This window comes from Phodopus roborovskii, unplaced genomic scaffold, assembly GCF_943737965.1.
Source record: "Phodopus roborovskii unplaced genomic scaffold, PHOROB, whole genome shotgun sequence".
NCBI classification, from domain to species: Eukaryota; Metazoa; Chordata; class Mammalia; order Rodentia; family Cricetidae; genus Phodopus; species Phodopus roborovskii.
Genome location: NW_026125409.1, coordinates 46,380 through 74,340, shown reverse-complemented (window position 1 = coordinate 74,340; position 27,961 = coordinate 46,380). Strand labels below are relative to the sequence as shown.

Sequence of the window (27,961 nt, the reverse complement as noted above, 5' to 3'; positions counted from 1 at the left end):
ATGCAGAGTACAATCTCACATCAAGCTGCTTGGTCAGAAATCCATCAAGGAGTTTGGAAACATGCTCTCTTATTATAGACCTTTAATATAAAAATATTTCTACCACATTGCACAACATTTCAAAACCCTACTATGCTCGACTTTAGTAATTACAGGCAGAAATTTCCCGGGAACTAAAGGAATATCTTCTGATGCCATAAAAATTCTGTAATTAATTCTCAGTGGAACTTTTGTGTGAAGTATTCCACACCAGGAAGTAGATGTTAAAAACAAAACAAAACCACCTGTTATACAACCTGGAGTCTGGGGATTGTGACTGCTCGTGTTGGACGAGTGTATGTGAACGAACAGGCCAACATACACACTGGAATCTGCACATTTCTGGAAATAGTTTTTAAATTACTAAAAGAAAATGAGATCACAGGAGTGTGTAACGGGAGGATAGTCTCTTTTTTTTTTAATGACAAGATCAAAGTAAATGCCCACCAGGAAGGACTAGTTAACGGTCCCAGAGACTATACAATATAACTTGTGAGATCCAGCAAATAAGATGCCATGTCAATGATGTCATCCAGAATACCTGCCCTGGCCACTCTGCGTAAACTTCTGTCCATGTGCTCACACTGTGGACCAAGGTAGCCTTTCTTACAGAGGCACTTGTTTGGTCTGATGCAAACTCCTCCATGACGACATGCTGGCTCACATTTGGCTGCAAGACATAAATCATGGTATTATTCTCTCTTTTTTTTAATCTTTTATATAAAAAAGATTTATTTATTATGTATACAGTGTTCTGTCTACTTGTATGCCTAGACCAGTAGAGGGCATCAGATCTCATTATAGATAGTTGTATACCATGGTGTTTTTGCTGGGAATTGAACTCAGGACCTCTGGAAGAGTGGCCAGTGCTCTTAACCTCTGAGCCATCTCTCCAGCCCCATGTATTATTCTTAAACTTCACATCAGAAGCCATGCCATGTATGAGACTAAGTATTTGATGAATAAGGAAAGGTAGAAAAAGAAGGCAGAAAACAGTCACAAACTGACTGGGCAGAGCAATACACATGCAGGACAGTTTCCAGACATGAAGATTTTGGGGGCAGGAACTGAGCTTGTCAGCACATGGAGAAGCAGGGCTCATGATAAACTATCCAGTCATTTGTAGAACTGGCACTAACCCATTACACCAGCCCTTTCAACTACTGTTCCACAAGGCATTTCAACTAACAGCAATTCTATTCCTTCAGGGTAGGACCTCACAGGAGAGAGACTGGTCTCGAGAAAGGGGTGACCGGCTGGAGCAGTTCCAATGTGACATTGAAATAAGGTCAGCTTGGGACTGGAGTTGCATGCAATATACAACATCTGGTCTCCCTGGCATCCTTGCTTCTCCATGCTAAGATGGGAGATGCACAGAATATATTGATCTCTGATTATGCCTGAAGTCCCATCCTGGGCTCAGTGCAGAGACTGACAAAGGACATTCTGGGCAATGCTCTTTAGGGCTGCTTACAGCATTGAGTCTCTTAATTAAATCATTTGTCGCCTATGCTATAGAAAGAGAATGTGAAGATTACTTCAATGGTGGTATGGAAAGACACAGTTTGGTCTATTCATTAGTTGTCACTTATTGATAAATCTGGTGGTAAAGCCACTGCAGACAAAACAAAATTCTTTGAATACATTTCCTCGTTAGGATCACAGTCATCTTTCAGACACAGTATTCAAGATTCATGGTCCTAGGACTGAGCCATGGGAAAGAAAGTATAAATAAAAGTGAAAGCACTCCATCTTTCAAACTTACAGAAGATGTGTGAACCACATGGGTGTATAACATTCTTCAATGAAGACATCCCAGATTACTCTTATAAAGTGTTTTGCTTTTTACTTAGTTATTGAAAGTATTTAAATTTAATCAGGAGAAATCTTAGTTGAAAGATTTTATAGAAACAAAACAAATGTTAACCAAAATTACCATGCTTCTCTTATTGTAAATAGTATCTGTTAAGACACTGTATAACACATAAGTATTGAAAATGATTTGTTCACCTTTGGTGTAAGTTTGCTGTCCAGAGGAGGTACTCAGAAAATATTTTTTTTAACTTATGTATGTTTGTGGAGACACAGAAGTTAGGTAAAGTGCAAAGACTTTAACAGAATTAGTTGCTATGTAAAGAGACAAGGAATTAGGAGGAACATGTATTATCCAACACTAAAAGGAGTAGAGAAACAATACCCAGGTATATGACTATACTATTACATTTATATGTTGATTCTTTGTTTTGCGCTCAACTGACTAAGAGGGGGATGGAATGGTCAATAGAGTGTGCCTCCTTGTCTGAATAACTACCTAGATTCTGCAGAATTGTAATTATGTATCTCTCACATAGATCTGTAACTCTAACTCTAATCAGATGTTAACAATGTTACTAAATGGCAAAGCAATTTAAGCTTAAAATATGTACTGTTTATATGTTGGTTGTTTTGTTAGGCAATATGCATACCAGACAAGTCATGGTTATAATATATTTTTAAAACAGATTTATCTTTAGAATAAAAGACAGGATTATTTATGATCCAAGAGAAATATTAATTTTGATTTTTATTGGCAGGGTATACTTTAATGTGTGATACAGTAGAGATCAAAACTACCATGCACACTCCTTGTTGAATTTGTATTTCAAGTTCAATCTTAAACTCTTAAGTTTCTAAAGTCATTCATTTTCATTTTTATTTATTTATGAGTGCTCTGTCCTTCTGTATGCCTGCAGGACAGAAGAGGACGTCAGATCCAGTCACAGATGACTCTGAGTCAACATACTATTGCTGGGAATTGAACTCAGGACCTCTGGAAGAACAGCCAGTGCTCTTAACTGCTGAGCCATCTCTCCAGCCCTAATTCATTTTTCTTAACTTCACACCAATTAAAATTTAACATAGCAGGAAACTCACAAGATGGCTTTACTCTCTTCCAGCAGCTGCTCACTTCACAATGGGTTACCAGGGAGTGGAGTAGACTAGAAAAGTCTCATAATACGCATCTAGATAATTGTATTTTTCCCCTTTTAGTTAGTAACATGCTCTGAAAATCTCTACTCCTAGTGTACCACAGCAAAATGCAAGTGATAATCCAGAGAGGGCATCGATGCCGTGGCTGGTAAAGGCTGGCACTTGGCCAGGGCTTTGGGAAACACCAAATTTTTGGTGGGTATGAGCGCTCCAAAGGTAGGACTTTGGTGTTCTGTTTTCATTTTTTTTCTACCTTTTGAAAAGATTCGATCATTTAGAGATCTTGTATGCTCATGATTAACTTGAGTATGTGAACGACCTACATTAAATCGAGAAGGATTCCATTTGTAACTCCAGAAAGAGAAATTGTAAAGCATTAGCCTCTTGCATACCAAATGGGTCTAGAAACAGGTGACACTAGTTTCTCAAACCCAAGGGCCATTTACAGTGTTCCAGGTGACAACAGAAATACTAACCAGTTCTGCAGAAGTCTCCCTCCCAGCCTGGACTGCAGCAGCACTTGCCCGTGGGGGGTGTAGTAGCCATTCCGACAGAGCCGGGAGTAATCCGAGGTCAGGGTCTGTGCGGGTTGAACTGTGACTCTACATTCCTCAGGCATTAAAGGTCTGCACCCCAAAACAAGAATTGACATTGTACATCAGATCTTTTTTACAAGTGACACGGTCAACTCACAACTTCAGAAGAGCATAAGAACACACTGGTAATGGAAAATAGCCTAAGAAACTTTACTTCATCAAAAGTCTCCATAAAAAGAACAAGAAAAATATGGCTCTTTTGTACTTGTTAGCTAGAATTCTAGAAACTGTAATTTTAAATATTTAAAATTTTCACTTGATGGTATGTGTTTGCATGTGTGTGTGTGTATGCATGTGTGTGGCTGTGCCATGGTTCATGCGTGGAGATCAGAGGTCAGCCCTGTGATGTCAGCTTTCTCCTTTCACCTTCCCATGGGTTCTGGGGATGACACTCACACCATTAGGCTTGCTCAGTGAGGGCTTTACACACTGAGGCTTCTTGCCAGCCCTCAAACTGAAATTTTAAAAGTAGAAGGGCATGTATATTTTGAAGCTTCCTTCCACCCAGATACACAAACACTTTTAGGGATAGTGCCCCATTTTCCTCTTGTGCTTGACCTAGCTGGCGATACCACAGGGCCAGTTACATTTGTCACAGTGATCACTGGCTGACTAACAAACATGGGAATGAATCCCTTCTGTTCTGCTCTCTTCTTTCTTTTTTAATGGTTCTTGGGGGTCAGACCCAGGGCTTTGAACACATTAGGCTTGTGCTATGTATGCTGCTAAGCTATGTGGTTGCCCTTCTTTCTACTCCCCCAAAACCTTGTCGGTTGGAGGAGGGCCTCCTAGGAAATATCTCTCTCTTTCTCTGTCTGTCTGTCTGTCTGCCTGGTGATATATTGTTTATGATCTAATATAGCAACTGATCTATATCCTTCCCCTTTGTAGCCTTCTTCTTTTTGTATTAGCCAAAAAGGGGGAATGATATATTACTTCTGATTTAATAAAGCAACTAAAGATCAAAATGCAAAACTAGCCACAGCCATTGTGGTGGTACACACCTTTATTCCAGCAGCCATTCTAGCAAGCCATAGAGGCCAGGCAGTGGTTGATCATAGCTTTAATCCCAGGACTCAGGAAGTAGAGACAGACTGCCCTCTGTGAGTTCAAAGCCCCCCAGGGTTACATTAGAGTGAATCAGTTGAAAAGAGAAAACAGCTCAAGCAAAAGTGTTCTCAGCACTGGGGATTCTATGCCTTTAATCCCAGCTCTAAAGAGGTATATAGGATAGGAGTGGGGCATTCGGTATTCAGTCTCAGAGATTGGTTCTGCAGCCACGCTAAGGACAGGATAGCCCTTTCAGTCTGAGGTAGAGGAGACCTAGTGGCTGGCTGCTTTGCTTTTCTCATCTTCAGCTGCTTTGTTTGATTACAAACAATGTGTAAACACATGTCTATCTCTCTCTCTCTCTTTCTCTCTCTCTCTCTCTCTCTCTCTCTCTGTGTCTCTCCTTTCAGGGCAGGGCCTTCCTATCTCTCTGTCTCCTTCTGTCTTGCCTTTTGGGGGAGGGTATCACTGTGTAGCCCAGGATGGCCTCAGATGGGTTTTGTAGATTGGACTTGAACTGGAAAGTTTCTTGTATAACCTCTCACTTACCAGGATTAAGTAGTGTGCCACTGCACCCAGATCATTTTATTTTGAGATAAATGTAAATTGATCTGTGTGCAGGTGAATATTTATGCTGCCAAATAAAAATTGAAACTGTTAATGCAAAGAAAGACATGTATAGAATGGAGACTTTATGAATTATATAAAGTCAAAATATTTTATTATTATGTATAACTTAATTAGCTCCTGTATGAAGAGAAAGAATGTTAATAATAGCAGTCACAAACATATCATTTGCAATGTGAAACTTCATGCATTTTGTATTAATTATTCTATGCCATTGTCATTTATAGAGAAAACTAAGCCATCAAAGGCTTTTTTTTGTTTATTTTTTTTGTTTTTTTTAATGATTCTGCATTTTTAATACTGCTATTCAAACATGATCAAGCTGGCACCAGAATTCCAAATGTTCCTGACCTAATATTTAGGGGGAAGTATTCAGTGTTCCTTTCCTGGAGTGTCCTATCCTCACTGGTCTCCATGTTACCACAAGGTGGGAAGGACCTTCCAGCAGAATACAAACAAACATTATTAGTCTGTCACGTGCTTCCAAAGTCTAGGTTTAACCACAAAAACTAAGTTACAGGGATTACTTAGATAGAAAAAGAATTAAGCCTTGGGTTTTTTGTTTGTTTTTGTTTTTTGTTTTTGAGATAAGGATTCTCTGTGTAGTGTCAGCTGTCCAGAAATTCACTCTGAGATCAAGCTGGCCTCAAACTTAGACATCTGCCTGCCTCTGCCTCTGGAGGGTTGGGATTAAAGGTGTGCACCACCACTGCCCAGTGAGAGTCTGTTTTCTTAAGACTAGTTATGTCCTCCTGCCAGCAAGACCAGTGATCAAATTTAGGAGTCTTCTGCAATGATCTAAAATCATGTGTTAAAATCTCAAATACTAAAGATGTATAGGAACTTCTATATCTCCCCTCATCAATGAAAGTCCTACTAGGCTAGGGTTAAACACCCAAAGTTCTCTCTGTTTCTTTCTTGTACAACAGTCTTACTTTATTTGTATGACAGTGGCATTTCTGATCACCTACAAAGCCAGTTTCAGGAGCCTTGACACTCACTATTAAACAGAATGTGTTATATACACTAAATGTAACTTTTTCAAATAAAGTCTATGAAGACAAACATTGCTCTCTTTGTGTCTCATAGGGACATAGAGGAATGTGTAGCCCATGGAAATGCTTAATGAAATCTGATAGGGGATGTCCTTCTATATATATGTTTCTCATATTGGTTGATGAATAAAATGCTAATTGGCCAGTAGCCAGGCAAGAAGGATAGATGGGATTACCAGAAAAGGATACTTCTGGGGAGAGGAAGGCAGAGAAAAGTGACCAGGGGGATGCCATATAGCTGCTAAAGGAGCAACATGCCAGATTATGGGTAAGCCACAGCCTTGATTAATAGATTAATAGAAATGGGTTAATAATTAAGAGAGAGCTAGTCAGTAAGAGACCTGAGCCATTGGTCAAACAGTTTATAAACAATATAAGTCTCTGCATGTTTATTTGGAGCTAAATGGCTGTGGGACCAGAACTTCCATCTACAGAAATCTGGATAAGATTAGTAACTGGGTGTTTAAAACCTTTTCCTATGTTCCTATGCTATTGAGTAGAACTATTAGAATATGGCTATGAAGGAACAATAAATTATATATATATATATATATATATATATATATATATGTGTGTGTGTGTGTGTGTGTTGTATGTGTGTGTGTTATATGTGTGTGCGTGTGCCATGGTTCATGCGTGGAGATCAGAGGTCAGCCCTGTGATGTCAGCTTTCTCCTTTCACCTTCCCATGGGTTCTGGGGATGACACTCACACCATTAGGCTTGCTCAGTGAGGGCTTTACACACTGAGGCTTCTTGCCAGCCCTCAAACTGAAATTTTAAAAGTAGAAGAGCATGTATATCTTGATGCTTCCTTCCACTCAGATCTGCAAACACTTTTAGGAATAGCACTCAGGAGTGATTATATATATATATATATATATATATATATATCTCATGTGTACATACATGCACACACACACACACACACACACACACACACACACACACATGTGCACGCACAGAAGGTCTCATTCATTATGAGGACTGGGCTGGTTTCAAAGTCACTGCTTCCCCTTCCTCAGTTCCATAGTATGCATTCGTCATAGAGTAGCTATTTAATACTTATTTCATTGGGCTAGAAAATTGTGCTTAGTATATAATCTAATTAGAGTCATTTGAATAGTTTTGTTGTTTAAAACAATCTTTTCTTTGTCTTTTCTTTTCTTTTCTTTTTTTTTTTTTTTAAGCCCCTGGACTCTGAGTTCTACTGAATGAAGTCAGAAGTAACTTTCCAAATAGAAAATGTAGCTAACAGGGTGTTTGGGTTTGCAATAAAAAATATATCGAGCCTATGTGTTGACAGCTATCCCCACAGCCCTGAAGCTTAATTTGAATCAGAAAAACATATTTCCTCATCTCCTCACATGACAAATAATGAAACACTGAGGGGCTCTCGCAGAAAATTGTCCAACATTCTTTAATGTATAAAGTATTGTTTTCAGAAAGTTAAGACTTTTTTTTTAGAAACTTTGGCTGGGTTTGTGTAGTGATGCAAAGGTTTGGATACTTCTTTGCAATGACAGGGGACAGTGGGAAGTGGTTATTTACAACACACATTGTCTGTGTTGACTTTCTGTGACTAGAAAAGGCCAGTGGTGGAAGTCTCTGGGTAGTGGGAATCTGGGTGGTTTTAATTTAGTGCAATTGAATTTAATGAATGAACAAATAAATTAATAGATGAAACATCTTCTGTCAGCTTGTGTTGAAACACTGTGATGAATCCTATCCTCCTAAATGAGCAGTGTCAACATCCATCTTGTATTTCACCAAAGAAAGGCTCATGGTTAGTTTTTTTCAAAGGCATACACATTTCAAATTCATTCTGTTGTAAAACCAGACATGTAGGCCTTAAGTGCTACTTATTTATACAATCCTGATTCATTGGAGGTTTTAGCAGATTTGAAAATTCTATGGCTTCCTTTATCAACTTCCTGGAGGAAGAGAGTGATGTAAGAACTCTTCTTTACACATAGTCACTTTGGAGCTCATGAAAGTGTCTCTTAGCTACGGTCACATTTATAAAATGGTTCCTCCTCCATTGTTTTCCCATTCTCAACAGTTAAGAGCAACCAATTGTCTAAACCTTTGTTACTCACAGTCTAGTCTTTGACGAATGGCAACTGTCAGGATGGTGGGTAGAGTCAGACCTAATGAATTCAAACATCATTCTCAATTAGGGGCCATTTCCTAACCAGGAGCAATTATGTGGTCATTAATTAGTGTGTTCAGGAACTTCCTAGTACAGAAAGCTTTGGAATCTTATGATTGGGTGGAGTCTGTTCTCAGTAGAAGAGGCAGCCATCTTGCTGACCACAGAAGCTGATCTCATGGGTTTAGTGAATTCCCTAAATATGTGATACTCTGCAATCACCTTTAACCCTGATTGTGTCTAAAGACAGTTTCAACTCTTCTATTTCAAGAGGCCTATGGGAGGGAAGCTGCTTATAACAGTGTAGATCTGTTTTCCATTTGTGTAAGTCAAGACAGATAAACCATCTCTGCATGCTGTGTTATCTTGTAAAAATCTTTTTAGTGTCATTTTCCAAAGTCAGTACACAAACAAATGGCTTTTCTTCCTTATTATGCTCTTTAGTCTGCTTAGTCAGTGTAATATTTTCCTTTTACAAGGTACTCATGATGATAGAATTCTAGAGGCAAGGGATTGACAACAGTGTTGCCTGATTTTCCACAGACACTATGTACCAAAATTTCAAGTTGACCTTGACAATTGTCTAATTCAGTTGGGTTGTGAGGACTCTTCCTCATCTGGAGGGCAATCATATTCCAGGTAGAACAGAAAGATGGAGTCTTCCTGTGTGGCCAGGAAACAGCCACCTTCCTGGGACATGGTGTCTGTGTGACCAGGAAGAGGTATGTTTTCTGTTGTTGTAACAGTGTTCTCTTTGGGGCATAATGAGATACTGAGTACTTTTTGAGGTGCTGAGTCTATTCCAGTTTCCAGTCATTCCTGAGTAACTGACATATGCTCTAAGGAGAGGGTAGACTTCAATTCAAGAATAAATCTTTGCGTAGGTCATATACACAATCATATTACAAGTTTTTAGTTTGTATTGTGTTTTCTAAAGCTATAATTTAGATAGATAGGGTCAATGTTCTAGGTTATTTCTAAACAGTATCTAGAAACTTCTAATCTGAAACACATTGAACAAAATGGGTCTGGGCAGTCTTCTCTGACTATATTCACTCTGAGGATTCCTGGGTCTAAAGCTTCTATACAAGCTGGACTCACCTGATTACCTGACACACTCACTAAGAAGGTTGGGTGGTGCTAAACAATGTTTAATGTGGTGATGGTCTAATCACCACCTCAATCCACAAATACATAAAATAGCATGTGACCCTCTCACACTAAAACCAGTAGACATCAACCCCTCTATTTCCATGGGAAAATCAGCATGTACAATTAGGAGATTTAATCCTAATAATCTTTGGGAGGCAGAGACAGGGGGATCTCTGTGAGTTTGAGGACATCCTAGTCTACAAAGTGAGTTCTAAGACAGTCAAAGCTACACAGAGAAGCTCTTGTCTTGAAAATCAAAATTTAAAAAAAAATGTAACATTTCTTGATTTAGGCAAAGCAGTTAAAACTGAATGGTAATGTAATTTGCTTTTAGACGGAAAAACAAGCTTATCAAATTACCTTAGATATTTGATACATTTGAAGCCTTCTGACTCCAGAAACTGATCAACTATTATTGTTAGTGCTGAGTGTAAAAACAATTTATTTCAAAGTTTCATATATCTGAAAAAAAAAAAAAAAAAGAATCTATCTACAAGGCATTTTGTCTTGCTTAGTGCTTCAGCCCAACCAAGTTTTCCCCTGTCTTCATCATTTTGTGATAGTATAACAAATTGTCTGGGAAGCTTAAGTGACAAGCACAGATTTGTCATAGGACTGGAGGCTGGGAGATATTTTCAGCAATTCAAGTAACAGCGCGCAACTGTGGCTGGAAACAAGCTAGCCTGCCACCTGCCTTTCGGGAGACTAGAAACACACAAAACCAAACTGTGAGGGAAGCAAAACTCTAAGCTCAGGAAGGAAAAACCATCATAGCCAAGCCAGAGTCCCCATAGGGGTGGGAAACCTGAACTTTATTTTCATCTGATCACTAAGACAACAACTAATGATAATTAATAAAAATAAAAATATAATAAAAATATAAGATATCAGGGGATTGGATAGTATGAGATTCTAGCACTGAGCCAAAGGGTGGGTGACCAGAAGACATGTGAATTTTAGAAATGCTTTTAAGTATCTTGAACTCTTAATAAATGAATCTCATTTTGAAGGATAATGTTTTTCATTATATATATTCTCCACTTTATATATTTGTAAATAGATGCCATTTACAGATGGCAATTCAATCAAAATCTCATGGCAGTGTATATAGTTATCAAAGGAGCTAATGGCCCCGCATTGAACATTAAGAAAGATTATAATTGAATGCTTAGCTATGTGTCAAATCTATAGGAAATAGGGAATACATATAAAAATATTTGTATGTGTTTACACCACAAAAGTACAGTATGTTAGCTAATGGATATGCTAATTAGCTTGACTTAATGACCACATTATTCATAGCATTATCAAAAATCAAGTTATCCCTATAGTTTTTTTTTTGTGCCTTTTTTTGTTTGTTTGTTTATAGTGGTCCAAAAGTGTTAATGGAGAATTACAGAAATGAACCAGTAATTCTTTAAAATATGTCATTATAGCATATTGTTACAACTTTTCTACTTTACTATTAGTTGTTCCTGTGAATCTCTCTGTTCCTAACTTATAAGTTAAGCTTTATCATGGGTGTGTATTGGAGAAAAGTGTACATGGGGTTAGATGCCATCTGCAGTTGTAGATACCCAGGAGGGTTCTTGAAACAAATCCTCCAAGGGTAAGGCTTTCAAGGGGGACATACACTGTAAACATTGCGATCCTGGTTGGTTAATTAATTATGCCTAACAGATCTAGGGAAAACAGTGTAGGCTTGTCAGGATGGCATACAAAATCAGTGAAAGCTTCAAGAGGGGAAGAAAAAGATTAGCATTTTATAAATACAGATTTGCCATTATGAATGAAGTCATGATTTTTTCAAAAATAGGACACAAAAAGTATTTAAAATAACATGGACATCTTGATTTTTTTTTCCATAGGTCATATGAGATTTTTTATGAAGCAGGTAAGGCTCTATGGAACATTGTATGCAACACACATGTCTAAGTGTGCTTGTAAAAACACACATGTATACACATGCAAATCTTGCTAAAGTTTAAGGAAATTTTAGTCAGATCAAAGTTGTTACAAAAGATTATGTAACTGTGATAACACATTCATTATAAGTATTGACCTTGATTTTGCCTATTTTTAAAACTAAAACATCTTTAAAATTTTAGACAATCTGCGGCAACTTAGATTTGTTAGCCAAAAGGCCATTAAAAAAAAAACAAAAAACAAAAAACTACACATGAAATGAACTTTATCAGTAATGAAAACAAATTTGGGGAAATAAGTGCACACACATTTTTGGTTATTGGATATACATCATAAAAATAATAGCAAAAATGTGGAAAATGCTTGCCTGTCTTTTAGAGTTCAAATTGACCATGCTGGATGAATTTTTACAGGGCATATATTTGTTCATGACCCCTAGTGTTAAGAAATTATGTCCTGTTTGAGAACTAGTCCCTTGTGCAGCCTGTATCCCAGTTAATAGCTACAAGGTCAATGAAGCCGCTAAACAGTTTGTATTACTGGCAGGGTGGCCATGAAAACACCACCTGCCGCAAGAGGACTTGGCAGCTGGGTCAACAGGCACTGTGGGAATTTATCAACTTAGGGGGGCCACTTGCATAAAACTTTGACTGATGAATTGGGACTCCACTGGCTTATTGGATGAAAGTGCTCTATTATGTATAAGTTTCTTTAGGATGACGGGGCTGCCTGTGGGCTCCCAGACTGGCTTAGGCTAGCAAAGTGATTTAAAACAAAACAAAACAAAACAAAAAAACAAAAAAAAAAAAAAAACAAAAAAAAAAAAACAAAACAAAAAAAAAAAACCCACAATACTTTAGCGTCCTGCATAATGAGGAATAGGATGAAGTGATTAAGAAAAAACAAATCAAAGCAAGGGCAAGAAGTGGCACCTCATGGGAGTGGGGGAGGTAGCAGAAGGGTTTTGATACTGGTCACAGAGGAGTTGGGGGACACAGCATTTCTGAAGAATGACCTCTTTGGCTTGGAATTTGCATTGTTAATTTAGAGACCTCTTAAAAGGAAGCTCCTGGCAGCTTGGTTGCAGAGGAGCTAAGCAAGGTGTTGAAATACAGGAAGAGTGGGTTCAGAAGAGGGAAAGCAACAGGAATAGCCTTTCTTTCCACATTCCTGGAGAATTAACCCTGGGAACATCTGAAAGTCAAAACAAAAGCATTTGGGGTTAAGCTCATCTGAAACAAAACTAGAGTCTTGCACTCTATAGAGATAAAGCTTCAAAGTCACACAACTGTGTATGAACCTTTAAGTTTCTGCCTTTGCTAGAGAGCATTTGATCCTGCTTCTTTTAAATTTCATTCATTCATTCATTCATTCATTCATTCACTCATTCATTCTAGTGTCTGGGTTTTGTGCCATGCTCCAATTTGAAGTTCAGAGAGGAATTTTATAGAACGGTTTCTTTCCTTCTACCTGTAGGTGGTGGACTCAGGTATCTGGCTTGTGCTGCAAGTGCTTGCTTCTTTGCCTGCTGAGCCATCTCACACCCCACCCCCAAAACATTTGATTAAGTTTGAAAAGAGTTAATAAAGAGCAAGCACGTAAGGAATGACGACCTGAATGTATTTGTTCAGAGCTTTTTTAAGCTTCCTGGACACCTGCATCCTAATTTTGGAAGTGAGAGAAACTTAAAAGTTGAGAAAGCACCTGAAATTAATTATGGAATGCAAAGAATGAGGCCTGACAAGACTAGAGATTAGAATACGCATTAAATGCATTATTCAGCTAACTTCAGAGCCCCATGTAGTCAAGGGACAAGAGATAATCAATGGTCATGTACAAGTTTCTGGCGGGCTAAGGGACAGCACAGTAACGATCTGTGTGCTGTTGAATTTCAAGGAAGACTCAGAAACAAAATTCAGTACCTCCTAGTGAAAGGAGGCCCACTACCCAAATCTTATAGTCTGTGCATCTATGCCTGCCCCTATGATACCACCTAACAACTGGTAGAGCTCCACGGGGAGATCATGGGACACACTGAATTGAGTGCAAGAGAGTTTAGGAACTCAAAATTGACTAAGCTGTTGGTTAGATCCCAATTCCATTCTGACATGAGAGGTAACATCCCAGCTCTGACGATGTCCTGGAAGTGTGTTGTACATTTCCACTCTTGTACTGTCTCTCCAGGGAAGGCTTTTCCCTAAGTAACTTAGGAAAGCTGGCCATCTTTCATTTTAAATTTTCATTATAGATGATGGCCTCTTGGAGAGGGGGGGAGGGGAAGAAAGAAGGGTAATGGGCAGTGCGAGGAGCAACATACAAATATATGTGAGCATAAAATGTACAAGAAGCCTATTACTTTATATATTAACTTAGAAGTTATTAATTAAAATTTAATGATCTTTACTTTTTAAAAAGACCTTCTTCTAAGGGAGCTGCTCCACAATAAATAATTGAAAACTTATTGTGATTCTGCCCTTTACAGCCTTAGACTAAACTGTACTTGAAGACTGGATTGGCAACACTAGAACCTCACATGTGTTCCCAAATTTGATTAAGAGTTAGTACATTTTTGGGGCTGGAGAAATGGCTCAGAGGTTAAGAGCACTGGCTGCTCTTCCAAGGGTCCTGAGTTCAATTCCCAGCAACCACATGATAGCTCACAACCATCTATGGTGAGATCTGGTGCCCTCTTCTGGCATAAATGTACATATACAGGTAGGACACTGTATACATAATAAATAAATAAATAAATAAATAAAATCTTTAAAAAAAAGAGTTATTACATTTTTATTTCTAAGTTCATTGTGTGTGTGTGTAAGAAAATGTAGCATAAATACTATGTTAAGTACATAACTTCTATGATGCCTTATATAAAAATATGATAAATTGCAATTTAGTACTTGTCTCTCCCAGCGTCATGAATCCATAACATATGAAAGCTATTTTGAAAATATTCTAACAAATCTAGGTGCTTCTCTATAAGAAGACAATGAACTTAACCATTCAATCTGTTAGATTTTTGAAATAACAAGGCATATCCATATATATATATATATATGTTTATAAAGTTGATGATGTTCTTTATTCAGTTTTAAAAAGACATTTCTACTCTGCCTGACCTCTTAAACATGCTATATTAGCAATTAACTTGTGTAGCCCCAAATAATCCTGTCTACACACAAGTGTCTGCTCATGTACCAGTCCTTTTTGGGAAAACACTGCAATAATAATCACTGGCATTCACATCAAAACAGTAAGAGGGTCCCCACAGGCATTTACGAAAACATTAGCTCCCTTGCACTTGGTCTAATTTAGAATACGCTGATACCCATGGAGGAGGGTGGGTCTCTGCAATTCTCTTACTTTCCCACCTCTGCAAAGCAAACACAGATCTTAACCCTTCCCCTCCCCCACCCATGACATGAATCACCAGAAACAGCCCCATAATGAGGAGCCAGGCCTTCAGGTATGTCACTCTGAGACCACCCTACTAGAGGGGTCCCTAAGATCACAAAGCCAAGGTCACTCATGGCAACCCTGATAATTAGATCCTAATAATAGATTGAAGGTGTAAACTTCACTTCTATTCTCCAACAGACTAAACAATCCAGATCAAGAGAGATTTTGTGTGTGGCAGGGAGGGTAGGGGTAAGGAGAGAATTCATTACCCTACTGTGGGGAAGCTTCAGAAACCGATCAATTTTGACAACATAATGGAGCAACAGTAACCATTTTGAAAGTAATTGCCACAGGTCAGGTGGAAGCCCACGCCTGCACTGAGGTCATTGCAGCGCTCTGTGTTAGCAGTTCACACAAGTTTGGCTTGTATTTGTACTGTTGCCAGTTTCAGCACCCTCCTACATGTCTGATAGTTTTTCATTTCTTTTCTTTTCTCAAAGACGACACTGATTTCACACATACAGAGGAAAAACCTCACTGCAACTCCATATGTGACAATAAGCATGTCTCCTGTTGTAAAGAAGAAAGGTCATGCTCTCAGTGAGCAGGGGACAGGGACTACTTCTCCTTTCTCATGGGTTCTCCTCTTCGTTGTGCAGTAGCCAATGCTAACCTGTAGCTTTCTCAGGAAAGGAAATGTTTTGTGGTGAGAGAAAAGGTAGTCTGCCCAGTCACTAGATCGTTGCTTTCCCAGGAAAACACAATTGACAGCTTACAAATAATATTTTAAGAGTTGAATGGTGTCAATACCTTTGGCTAACCTTTCCCATCACTAGAATTGATTCTCTTGAGAAAAACTTCAAAGAAGTTTGAAGTTTGCTGCATGGGGTTAGTGAGTAAGGAGTGCTAGTTAGTCACTAACTATTTGTATCTATAAAAATGGTTAGTTCCTTATGACTGACATCCATGTGGTAGCATGCAATTTTAACAGTTTCAGAAAGTTCAGCTCTCATACTTGAAAATCATGACTGATGAATGGTGATTGGAACCACAGGAGAACTGTGTGTGCCAACATTGAGATGGGTAGACGGGGAGGAAACAGCCGCAGAATACACACACACACACACACACACACACACACACACACACACACACACACGTGTTAAGCATGTATCTGTGTGTGCATGTTCACATGTATGTGGGTATATGTGTATGCAAGTATGTGTGTGTGTGTGTGTGTGTGTGTGTGTGTGTGTGTAGGCCAGATGTTAACGTATTTTCCTTGATCATTTTCTATTTCCTTTACTGAGACTGGGTCTCTGGCTGAACCAGGAGCTCACTTGTTTGGCTGGTCTAGCCAGGCAGTCTGCCTTGGCAATGCCTTGCCTCTGCCTCCTTGATAGCTACCATTCCACTCCACATTTATGTGGGTTCTGGGGATCTGAACTCTTGTCCTTATGCTTCCAAGGCAACATTTTATCTACTAAGCCACCAAAATATAATCTTCAAACCTTCCTTTTACTGAAGCAAATAATGAAACAGTCCTTTAGCTTTCATTGGCTTGATCAAACAGGCTTCATGAGTGCTATGAACTGGCTGGTCATTTTGAAATGAGGTTCGTTTGTTGAACTGTTAAGATAACTTATCTTGCCTATCTAACAAAAATCATACTAAGAAGGGCAATATCCACCAGAACATCTCTCACTTTCTCAAAATTAAAAGGTTTGTTCTTTTCTAACTTGAGAGCTGAAGCCAGTGTCCTGCATGTTTTAGAGTCCTCTCCTGATTTTTAACTGGGAATGTTGGCTCTACATTGGGAGGAAAAGAATAATATGAATGAGCTTTTCAAGTCCTTCTAGGTCAAGTGCAGCTGTCTGTGATGGGAAGGGTAGAATGTTCATTCATTCCAGCCCATCACAAACTACATCTCTTCTATAACACCTTAGTGTGAACTAAAGACCTGGAATAACAGAAAAAAGAAGTTTTACCTTTTGGGGTCTATGATCTTATACAGTTTTCCGTTGTGAGTCTGGGTCATACTCTTACTGCTTGATAAAATGTAAACTTCTCCTGTTGAAAAGAGAAATAGTACAGAATGAATTCATAGCATGGCATCATAGCCAAGCAGATATCATGGGTCTCCATCTAGCCTCAGGAAGACCCTATACCTAAGGCTGTGACAGCAGTCATGAGTCCTCCTCTGCACTGGACCTGAGCCTAGTCACCTGCCCCCATCCTCAGACTATTCCTGTTCAGGAGGATATTGCTCCTCACCTGGATCACAGCCAACAGCCTCCTCCCTGGGGCCCCTGTCTCTACCTCTGTTTGCAGGTTTGTTCTTACCCAGTAATTGTTTTCAAGAGTGAAATGGCTTAAGTTAGGTCAAGTGTGAAGCTGCCCAGATAAACCCCTCCCTTCGTTCCTTCTTGCGGCCCCCCACTCCTTCCCATTCCTTCTATCTTTCCTTCCTTTTCCTTCTTTCCTGCTCTGTCTTCTTCCTCTCCTTCTCCCTCTTTCTTGTGAAAACCCAGAGTCTCGAGTGTTCTAGCCAAGTGCTCTACCACCAATGCCCACCCATAGCCCTAGTTATTCCCAAAATTAAAGTCTGCCTATGACATTTAAATTATTCTACAAAGCTTGACTCTTATCTTTCTGACTCCCTTGAGTGGGGGTAGAAATTCATCAAAGAAAAAACCCAGATATAAAATGCTTTCACTGGGAATGGTGGGTGGTGGTGGTGCCTGCCTTTAATCCCAGTACTCTGGAGGCAGAGACAAAGGATCTCTGAGTTAGAGGGCAGCCTGGTCTACACAGAGAAACTCCATCTCGGGAAAAAAAAATGCTTACACTCTGGAGCAAGAGCAGACAAATCCCTGTCCTAATTATTATATCCCAATGTTTCTCAAATACTTCCTATGTATTTTGGGGAGAGCTGCCTGAGTTCCTTACTAATCTAAGTGAATGGCATGTAACTATTTGTGTTGATTTCTCCCATTTAATGTATAAAGAAAATCAACCTGTACTTTCATTATAGAGAGAGTATTCTGACTTAGGAAAGAAACATTCTTTCTTTTTATGTCTTAAAATTCATTTCTGAAGCTGAAGGACTGTAGTCGTCATGGTTTGTTAGGGTGTAGTTAAGTAAAATACCACAAAAGTTACACTGAAGTCTATAATTTAAAACAGTGGAGAGTGCACAATTTCACTTTCCAATTAATCAGACTCCAATTCCAACTCCCTTCTCGTTAGGCTTCCTATGTATTTTATTTATTTATTTATTATTTATTTAATGGAGATACTTTTTATTTTAGCTCTTGGTTTTAGGGATTGCAATGGTGTTAACCTATCTCTGTTACTTGGGACACACCACTACAGAAGTGTAGGCAAAGAAGAAGATCTCCTGCCCACACAGCAGCCGGAGAGCAAAGATACAGACAAAAACAAGTTTCCAACTCTCTCTTCAAGAGAGCCAATTTGGGAGCTGGAGCAATGGCTCTGAGGTTAAAATGGGCACCTGTTGCTCTTGCAGAGGATCTAGTTCAATTCGTAGCACCCACATGCCACCTCATGACCATGTATACATCTAGTCGCCAGGAACCTGACATCCTCTTCTGATCTTCATAGGCATCAAGCATGTACATGGTGTATACATATGGACGCAGAACACCATGAATATAAAATAATACAATAAATCTAAGTTCTTTTTTAAAGAGCACCAATTTCCTCACATTGAGGCTCACCTGTTAAAGGTGCCACCGTCTCCTAATAGCACCACAGCACAGTGATGAGGCCTTCAATACACACAGTCTCCATACATTAATAAATATGCCAAAAACATTGTCACATACTGGCCAGTAAGATTACCTCTGTTCTGTTGGCAATGATCTATAGCCCTCAGATTATCTCACACAAATTTTATTCTCAAATGGGAAAAATAAATAAGTTAACAATAGAGAGGGTAAATTAGCTTCATTCAGGGTTTGCTTTCTAAAATACATTAAAGTGGCATGGGCAAGTGGGACTGTTTTTACATAGAAAATAAAAGGACTGTCATAGCACAGAGCAAGAAATATCAGTAGGTATGAAAACATTTGGAACTTATGTTTTTTCTTGTTTCTGCCTTTTTTTTTTTCTGTTTTGCTACTTTAATATTTCCAAAATATAAACCAGGTATGAAGATCCTTGGGGAAGGTTGTTGGGAAGGAAGGTCTAACTGTACTATCTTGAGATTCTATGGAGGTCACCCTTGCTGTGGGGTACATGTCCAACACATGTAAGATGAGACCTTTATTCTATAAGACAACAAAGCTTCCCAAGCAAGGAGTGAAACTAGAACTCAATGGGGGAAGTAGATATGGTACCTAGTTCATCTTCTCCAAATCCCAAGATGTGACCTGAAAAGTAACCTCGACAGGAACCGCTGGTGCCTAGACAGAGTGGCTTTTCTTGCCATTGCTTGGTCACTGGACTTCGCTGCAGAGTTAAGAAATTCCTATAACAAAACACACCACAAACCTACAGTGAAAACACACCATGACTTATGTGGCATCCTAAAATGTTTTAAAATAGAAATTGTGATAAAGACTTCCTCCCTGCCCCCCACACAAAGACATTTATTGCTTCTCAAGGGAAGAGTATGCTCTACCCTGTGTGGGAGGGAGCACTGTTCTGTCCTGTGTGGGAGTATTGATCTATCCTGTATGAGAGCACTCCTGTACTGTGTGGGAGCACTACTTTGTCCTGTGCAGGAACTGTGAAAATACCACATGAGGATACAGGACTCAAAGATAAGATGGGGTTTGGAAAGGATCCTGGAAAGGTCAAGTAAGAGAAAGCCGGTCTCAACCATAGGCTGCACAGCTGAAACCAGTATAAGAAGGGTAGGTAAAACACAGGGTAGGCATGGTCAGTCCCCTGTCTCTTGCAGACGCTGAGGGTGAGTGCCAGAAAGAAGCATGGATTTCACCAGCCCCTTATAGCAACTACTACATAGATGGATTGTATGCCGCTGCACAAAGCCCCACGAATTTGGCACTGCCAGAATTCTGAGCTTTCCAGGGTAATTTTTAAAACAGCTTTTACAATTCCCATAAAACAAGTTTTGTAATTAGGTTGAGGATAAAAAGAACAGTCAAAATAAGTGGAAAGTCCCTCACAAGACTTCTTTGCCTTTGAACATTATCCCATAGAAGTGACTGAACCTATTGAAGAATCTTTTTAGAAGTATCTCTACAATTAAGCTTTTAGATGAGGCAAAACACAAGGAAGTAATAACCTTTGTGTGTGTCCAAGGTCTGACATGTGGGGGATAGCCACTTGAATAATTTTTCGTAGTGTGCCAAACAATACAAGAAACTGTAGCATTCAGAAACATACCCATTGCGATCTCCAAAAACATAGCTTCCATACAGTCTTTCAGACTGGCAACCTCTATAAACGAATCCACCAACCAAAGGGCCATTACTGAATGGTTTGAATTCTAAAAGGGATGGCTCACTTTCTGAAAAAAAAATCATTAGAGCAAATGAGACATTTTCAGAAGTAAAAGTGATACAGATCAATTATTGAGTATTATAATAATTTAATTCCAAATTGTGTTTCAAAAAGCAAGATATGGACCTTTTCCAGATATACTAATAAGGATAATGAAACTGCTTAAATAGCACCAAAATGTAAGTTTAACAAAATAAACCTGCCCATCAGGTGATTGCTAATTGTTATCAGTCAGAACACATCAAGATTCTAACACAATTCAAAACTAGATATTTTGAAATCAGTGTTATTTACTATAGAAAAAAATACTTTAAAGCCTGAGTTTTGAACAATTAACATCTCTAAAATTGGTTCTGCTTGCATTTAGTAAATCAAACAAACCTATCAAATTATAAAATGTTTTAAAATGTTTTAAATTTCACACTTTAATGAAATATAAAACCATATCATGTAAAAGGTCTTCAAGTCCACATTTACTGTATTCGTAGAAACACTGTCACTCAGTCGAGTAATATCTTGACTTAAGGCACCATAATAGTTTAGTTTATGGAGTTGTGAGGTTAACAAATGCAGCTTCAGGAGTTCCTTTGAATCATATGTGGCATATTCACTTGGGGATGCTTTTACTGTCAAATAAGTCACAACACCAGTAGGTACCTTATTCAGGTGACTTTGTGGCAACACAGTCATTTTAAAGGTTCTATTCTTCTGGTATGACTATGATAAAACAAAGCATGGAAAAGACCAGTTTTAAATACCCTACACCAGACAGAAGGCACTGTTGAATGACTAAGTTAGGCTGCTGCAGTTCAAATCCACCCTTTGTTGTTAAATTTTAGTTTGATAATTAACCTTTCTGTACCTCAGTGTCCCCCCTCTGTACAATGTGGCTGATGACAGTGCCTATCACCTACAGGGTTCTGTGAATGTGTTCACAGAGGGAGCTGCGGTGCACTTTGGATGTGTTTTAAAAATATGCAAATGCAAGGCTATTAATACTTTAACTGGTCTTGCCTGGAACTTAATGTGGTTAGTAGAATTTAGCTTAATTTCCCGATATAGCCCAAATCCATTGAATTAGTAGCTTGTTAGACTTTTTTTCCCCAAGTAACATTATTCTTTCATTTGGCTTTTTAAAGTGTACATAAATGTACACACACACACACACACACACACACACACGCACGCACGCACGCACGCACGCGCACACACACACGTGCGAGAGAGAGAGAAAAATAACCGAATACTGCATGAACTAACACAGCTGCCCTCCCTACTCCTAGTGCTAAAATAAATAGCTCTGTTGAATGAGTAAACAGAAGGAGCAATCGGTTTAATAATTTCAATCTCCTGTGCTCCCTAAGTCATAAAAATGCTTACTATACTGTGGCCTTCAAAAGGAGTATGAACACAGCATTGAAAATAATTCAGTGTTTTGGACTTCATTATCCAACTTTATGTTTTTAAGTTCTCTGTAAATACCCCAGTAATCATGTTATTAAAAATAATGTTTAAACATTTTATTCCCATGACATGTTTTTACAAGTCAATTACTTTGTTTTCTCTAAAAGAAACCCATTTTAAAATTATTTTTATTAGAAACTTTATTTTCCTAATTGCTGAGACTTGCATGTTGAATGTTCAGCAATGTCTTCCCTCTAAACTTATTTGTCTGCATATAAGATGCTAAGACAAGTTCCCCCATATAAGAGGGAATAAAGAGAAGTTCCCCACCTTGAGTCTCAGATGAGCAAAATGCAAGCCACTGACTTTTGAGACCATTAAACTATTTGAACCCACAGGGAAGACTGCAATCCATGGGAAAGGCAATTAAGCAGAGTAACCCTCAGGGCTTGGAGGAGTCCTTGAACCTTTAAAAAAAACGGAGCAATTTACTCACTGGCCTGACAGAGGCCACTGTTTTTATGCTTTCTCAAATGCTCATTATGCAGACTCCCTTTTCTCCAATTAATATACTAAAACCAATCTTCACCTACAGCAACCACCACAGGCTTGACTCACCATAATCTTTCCCTTTTATTATCTGTAGGATTCTGGCCGATGATCTGTTTTTCCCATTGGAATCTGAGCAAAGTATTGTTAAATTGATGTTTCTATCAGTAGGATGTCGATCCACAGCACATCTACACAATAAAGGAGGCAGACACTCATTAATTCCTACCAGGGTCTTCATGACATAGAAAGGGCCGCTCTGTGGGCTGGCCAGGGTCCCATGAGCAATTTAGTTAGAGTGTTCTTGAAACCAGCAAAGGAAACATCTGATGTGTTTGTTTACCCTGCTGCAGCCAATGACCTCAGGAGTGTTGTTTCTTAATTTTTCTGGCTATCTTTCTTCTAATGAATGTGCTCATCATCTTAAAAACCTTTGTTAGCCTATCGGTAAGGATTACCTCATGCATAGCACATTGGCAGAGGTTGGAAATATGAATCAATGCTACCATCAACTGTGCCACACAATGTATGTAATATATTAGCCTTAGAACTAGTTGTGTTTCCTACTTGGAATGCTAACGTGTGTGTGTGTGTGTGTGTGTGTGTGTGTGTGTGTGTGTGTGCCGCATATGTGCATGCGTGCATACCTGCATGAACACACACCATAGTATATATTGTGTGGAGGTCAGAGAACAATCTATGGAAGTCGGTTTCCTTTGCCTTCTGCTGCTGGGATTGAACTCAGTTTGGTGGCAAATGCCTTTACCCTCTGAGTGATCTCACCAGTTCTGGAATGGTTACGCTATAATACCCTGGGAGCTATAGCAAAATAAAACTCCTCTGCCTGTCTTCATGTCCTGCATACCTGACGTGGAGATCAATATATCTCCGTGGTTCTAACCACTGAGGGGGGGGAGTCACTGTATTACTGTTACCTATTCTAGGTTTAAGAGACCACAAAATTCCCAGCATGCTCAAGTGAATAAGAGGCTAGGATTGGAGGGGGAATGAAGCCTAGTGGCAATGTCTGAACTTCTCGAAAAATACAAGACAACAAGCAAATAAAAATCGAACAAAAAAACAGGCTTCTTGACATGTTGGGTCCATGTAACCTTTGTTCTGGGGTGAGGGGTACCATTTTGTGAACTATGGGATTCTTAGCAATCTCCTTGGACTTGACCCATTAGATGACAGTAGTGTTGCCCAGCTCTTAGCCCCTTTCATCCCAATTGTGAAATACAAATCTGTTTCTAGACATTGTCAAATGTCCCTGGAGGCAAAAACATTCCATTGAGAATGCTGTTTGGGCCAACAAAATACATTAACTACTTATAAGCCAAACCATTGAGTTTTAAATAAATGAAAAATGTTTTTTAAAAAAATGAAGAGTAGGGGCTTCAGAGATGGAGAGCCATTTAGCGATTATTACAATAAAACCAACCGAGGGCTCCAACCAGCTGATTCATGATAAAGAAGCAGGAGCTGGGACAGTTCTACACCTACAACACAGTGTCTGGTATGAATGGAGACACAGGCATGCTGTGACTTAGTAGTTTAGTCCCACAGGGTGAGAGGATTTTTTTTCTAGGTTCTTTTTGTGAAGATCAAGAATGTATGACAAAAAGAAGTTTGACTTATCTCCAACCTGAAGCAGCCAATGTGTTGAAGCAGAGGCATGCTTTCTCTGAGGTGAGCTGCTAGGGGCTGTGAGTTCTACTCCATCTTCTCACCTTCAGCTTCTCAGATGAAAAGAAACCGGATGTAAAGCTAACCAGGTGAGGCTAAGATAAGGACATCTGTGTCCACCCATTTGTCTAAAAGCAGCACAGAGTGGGTGTACTGTCAACCAGGGACATCTGATGTGCCAACGATGTCTCCTTAGTTGTTCATTGAAAGTCATTCTACTGGGCATGATGATAAGGGGGGAGAGGCTATGTTAATGTGGGTATAGGGCTTACCGCTGCTCTTTGTACCTTATGGTCACTTTACTGTGAACCTAAAAAAGAAGATGTAGGACTGGGGACTTGAATCAGTGGGCAAGAGAATATGCTGAGGATGAAGAGGATCTGAGTTTGATTCCTTACCATTCTTGTAAAAGTCAGACATGCCAAAAGCCTATAACCCTGGTATTGGGAGTCGGGTGTGTGTGTGTGTGTGTGTGTGTGTGTGTGTGTGTGTGTGTGTATTAGAAAAGACAAAGCTTGCTGAGCAGTCACTCTCACTGAAATATTGGGCTGCAGGCTCAGTAACATCTGTCTTGAAAAATAGAGAAAAGGAGGGAGGCATCGGGCCCTCTGTGGTCTAGCCTCTATGTGTGTAAGTGTGGGTGTGCAAACACACCACACACACAAATGAAAAGTTTAAAAAGGTGCTACCCGAACAGCTACCAGAGCACTACCAACAGGGATACCTAGTCTAGCACCCTATGGAGGGTGCTAATGACAGTCAGCTTTGCTTTTAGCCAATGATGGCTTCAGTTTCTTTTCTCTTCATTTAATCTTTCTCTGTCTGAGATTCTCTGCAAGAGAAGCAGAATACAGACAGAATTTTTCTTCAGCCTTCAGTTGCCAGAGGAAGCAAGGCTCCATGGCACAGGCACCGTGCCACGCGTAGGGTCTGGAAAGCGCCTCACCCTGTTTTTGCACTGAGGCTTGGACCCCCAGGAACATTGCAGGAACGCTCTGGTGGGAGGGTGGTGACTTAGGCTGCTTCACTTCAAAGTGCTGCGTTGTGGTGTCTGTGCATTCTGAGCTATAGGAATGGAATGTGACAGTTTCCTCCACATCCTGACCCCACCTTAAGTATTCCCTGCTGAACAGATTTTAAGATCTGTGGAGATGCCAAAAAGGAAATGAACTGTGGACTTGGGCTTTGATGGAGGAAAGATGAAGGGCATGAGGGATTATAAAAATAAAAAGGTTGAGAAATATTCACCTTGCACATAGTGAACACTTAATAAACATTAAATAGCAATAATAACTAAGCTAGTAAATGAATGAATGTGACCACATACCCCTTAGTCTGAATGATAGGCCAGACTAGAAGGGGTTTTCATCAGAGAATTTCAGTTACAGTTCATAGAATTTTAAAAGTGTGCCCGAAACCCTTCATTCTATAGATTTCTTATTTTTCTGTTCTTTATGGTTCATTATAGCATAAGAAGAGAACTGCCAACATGGATTCCTTTAGTATCTGTAAGTTTTTAAAGCATGAGAGACACTAACATTTACCTCAGTTCCTTGCAAATTAACGCTACATCATCTTGTATTAAGTGAAACCATGGCAGTAAGAGCTGCCTGGTGGGAGGCACAAGGCCCGGATCTGAACTCTATCTGTGATTCTTTTATATAATTTGGGCAGGGCCCTTAGAACACACTTGTCGCCACTCCTGTTTAGCACATGTGGTATTGTCTGAATGTATCATGTGAAGCTCACATCCTGGCACCTTGGTCTCCAGTACTGTCAATAGGGCAGATGGGACCTTTAGGGGATGATGGTGTCATGAGAACACTACTTTCACCAATGCACTCATGCTACTGTTTTGGGGGGGGGCTGGTTACCCTACGAGTGAGTCCTTCACAGGAGGATGAGTTTGGCAACTTTTCTGCCTCCCTCCCTCTCTTTTGCTCTCACCTTCTACCATGAGCTGTAGAAGCAAGAAGCCTCTCAGCAGACACTGAGATGCTGGTACCATGGGCTCAGACTGCCCAGCGTTCAGATCTGTGAGCCAAATTACCCAGTATGCCTCTTCATGCTGAAGCAACATAAAACAGACTAAGCCAATAGGAAAGTGAAGTTTAGAGGTATGAAAGAAAGAAAGGAAGAAAGAAAGAAAGAAAGAAAAAAGAACAAAAGAAAGCCAAAGTGTATCTAATAGCAACCCCCCCCCCAATTTTCTCTAAGAACTTGTATTTTCTCTTGTTTAATCTTTTTTAACAGCCTTCACAGATAAGTGCTAGAAAGTGGGCTAAATGCTTGCTTAGTTAATAGCGCCCTATGATTTCAGAAGTACAAAGGGCTACCACCCCTTGCTACTTTGTGGTCAGACATCCTATTTGTCTTCCTAGATCTCAAATTTTGTCGTTTTGCTTTTGAAAGTAGGGAGAAGGTAGGCAGATGTCCTCACCTGCCTGGATCATGGAGTCCATGGGCAAATACTTCTGGGGGTTGGTTGGTACTGTTGAAGTGGGGGTTGCTCCGTGGTATGGAATAAGGCACATTGCACATGTCGGTGTCCACATCTAGCCTCAGCACAGAGCCTGTGAAATCACTGAAAAATTGGAGGGGGAGTGAGTACTTCACATTCGGGTTGTGTGTTTCATTTGCGTACACAGGGTGAAGTTTCTCTAAGGAGAAAAGAAATCATCCCCTCATTTGACTCAAAATTACTTGATTTCCAAATTCCATATGGCAGGGAGGGAGACGAGGGGCAGTTTGGGTACAGATGGAGGGTGGCCAAGGATATGCCATAGTATGCTGCTTATGTTTTTGTAAATCTGTTCTTTTTAATTTTTGCCAGTCTATGTGTTTTGTGTCCCCAAGACATCAGCTTGCTCATTAGCAGAGGGTGGAGCAGCAGCATGGATGCATGGGGTTGGGGGAGAGTATACTGCCCAGCGGCTGGGCCCAGAGGAAAAGGTGCCTTCCCCAAGGCTTTGTGTCACAGGCAGCAACAACTTTTTTTTTTTTTTTTTTAGGACAAAGCCAAGTGACCCATCAGCATAAAATAGCCATGGATTCAATCATCAGACATGGTTCCCAGTTGCTGGTTCAGACCCCGTGTCCTGGCATTGAAAGCATGTGAATGTCAAAGAGTACTTGTTGGTAAGCAGTCTGTTACCTTAACCCATCCATCTCCTCCATGTCATCCAGTGTGATCATACCATCCCCAAGGATGATGTACAAAAAGCCATCAGGACCAAACAGGAGTTGTCCTCCAAGATGCTTTCGATGGAGCTCAGCAACTTCCAGAAACACCCTGGCTGTTCTCACATCAACTTGATGGGGATTTTTCTGCATGATGGAAGGAAAAGCACCATGATTTTCCGGGCATAATGCGAATCCAATGGAGAGGAAGCTATGCTGACAGAATGACTTTTACAACAGAGCTAATCAGAATTACTGAAAAATTACATTAATCTCTACATTTAGGGATGTCATTAAAAATTGAATATAATTGAGGAAAAATACCTAAGACATTATTTTACTTGATTTCCCTTATACACACACACACACACACAGATGCACACACAAACACACATGTATGTGTTTTAAGCTATGAGAAGGTTCTGCTTTAATTACTACCAATTCATTGCAATCATTTCTAAATAGTTTGTGAGATGAAGAGTAAACAATGCCTCAGAGGTTGTAGGCTTCCATGCACATTAGTTAGGGGTACCTGGATACTGTGTACTCCACAACCCTAAGAATGTGGTCGTGAGGCCCGATAGCCCACCGTTCTTGATTGGTGGTATAAGACACATACAGCTTTCCATTTTTCTTGTAATTGGGATGGAATGCAAGGCTTAGCAGGCCCCTTTCATCTCCTCC

The 27,961-nt window shown here is 39.6% G+C and overlaps 1 protein-coding gene across 1 annotated transcript; it reads right to left on the bottom strand.

Moving 5' to 3' along the window:
• Positions 1-456: 456 nt before the first annotated feature.
• LOC127215283 (hedgehog-interacting protein-like) lies at positions 457-27,961 on the bottom strand (the record flags this gene model as incomplete). The annotated part of the gene is given in 10 exon segments (XM_051175658.1): positions 457-709; positions 3,486-3,540; positions 3,542-3,635; positions 16,954-17,035; positions 19,327-19,457; positions 20,342-20,465; positions 22,481-22,602; positions 26,538-26,681; positions 27,252-27,424; positions 27,818-27,961. Coding segments are annotated over 10 exon segments (1,263 nt in total), but the record flags the coding sequence as incomplete, so codon positions are not given.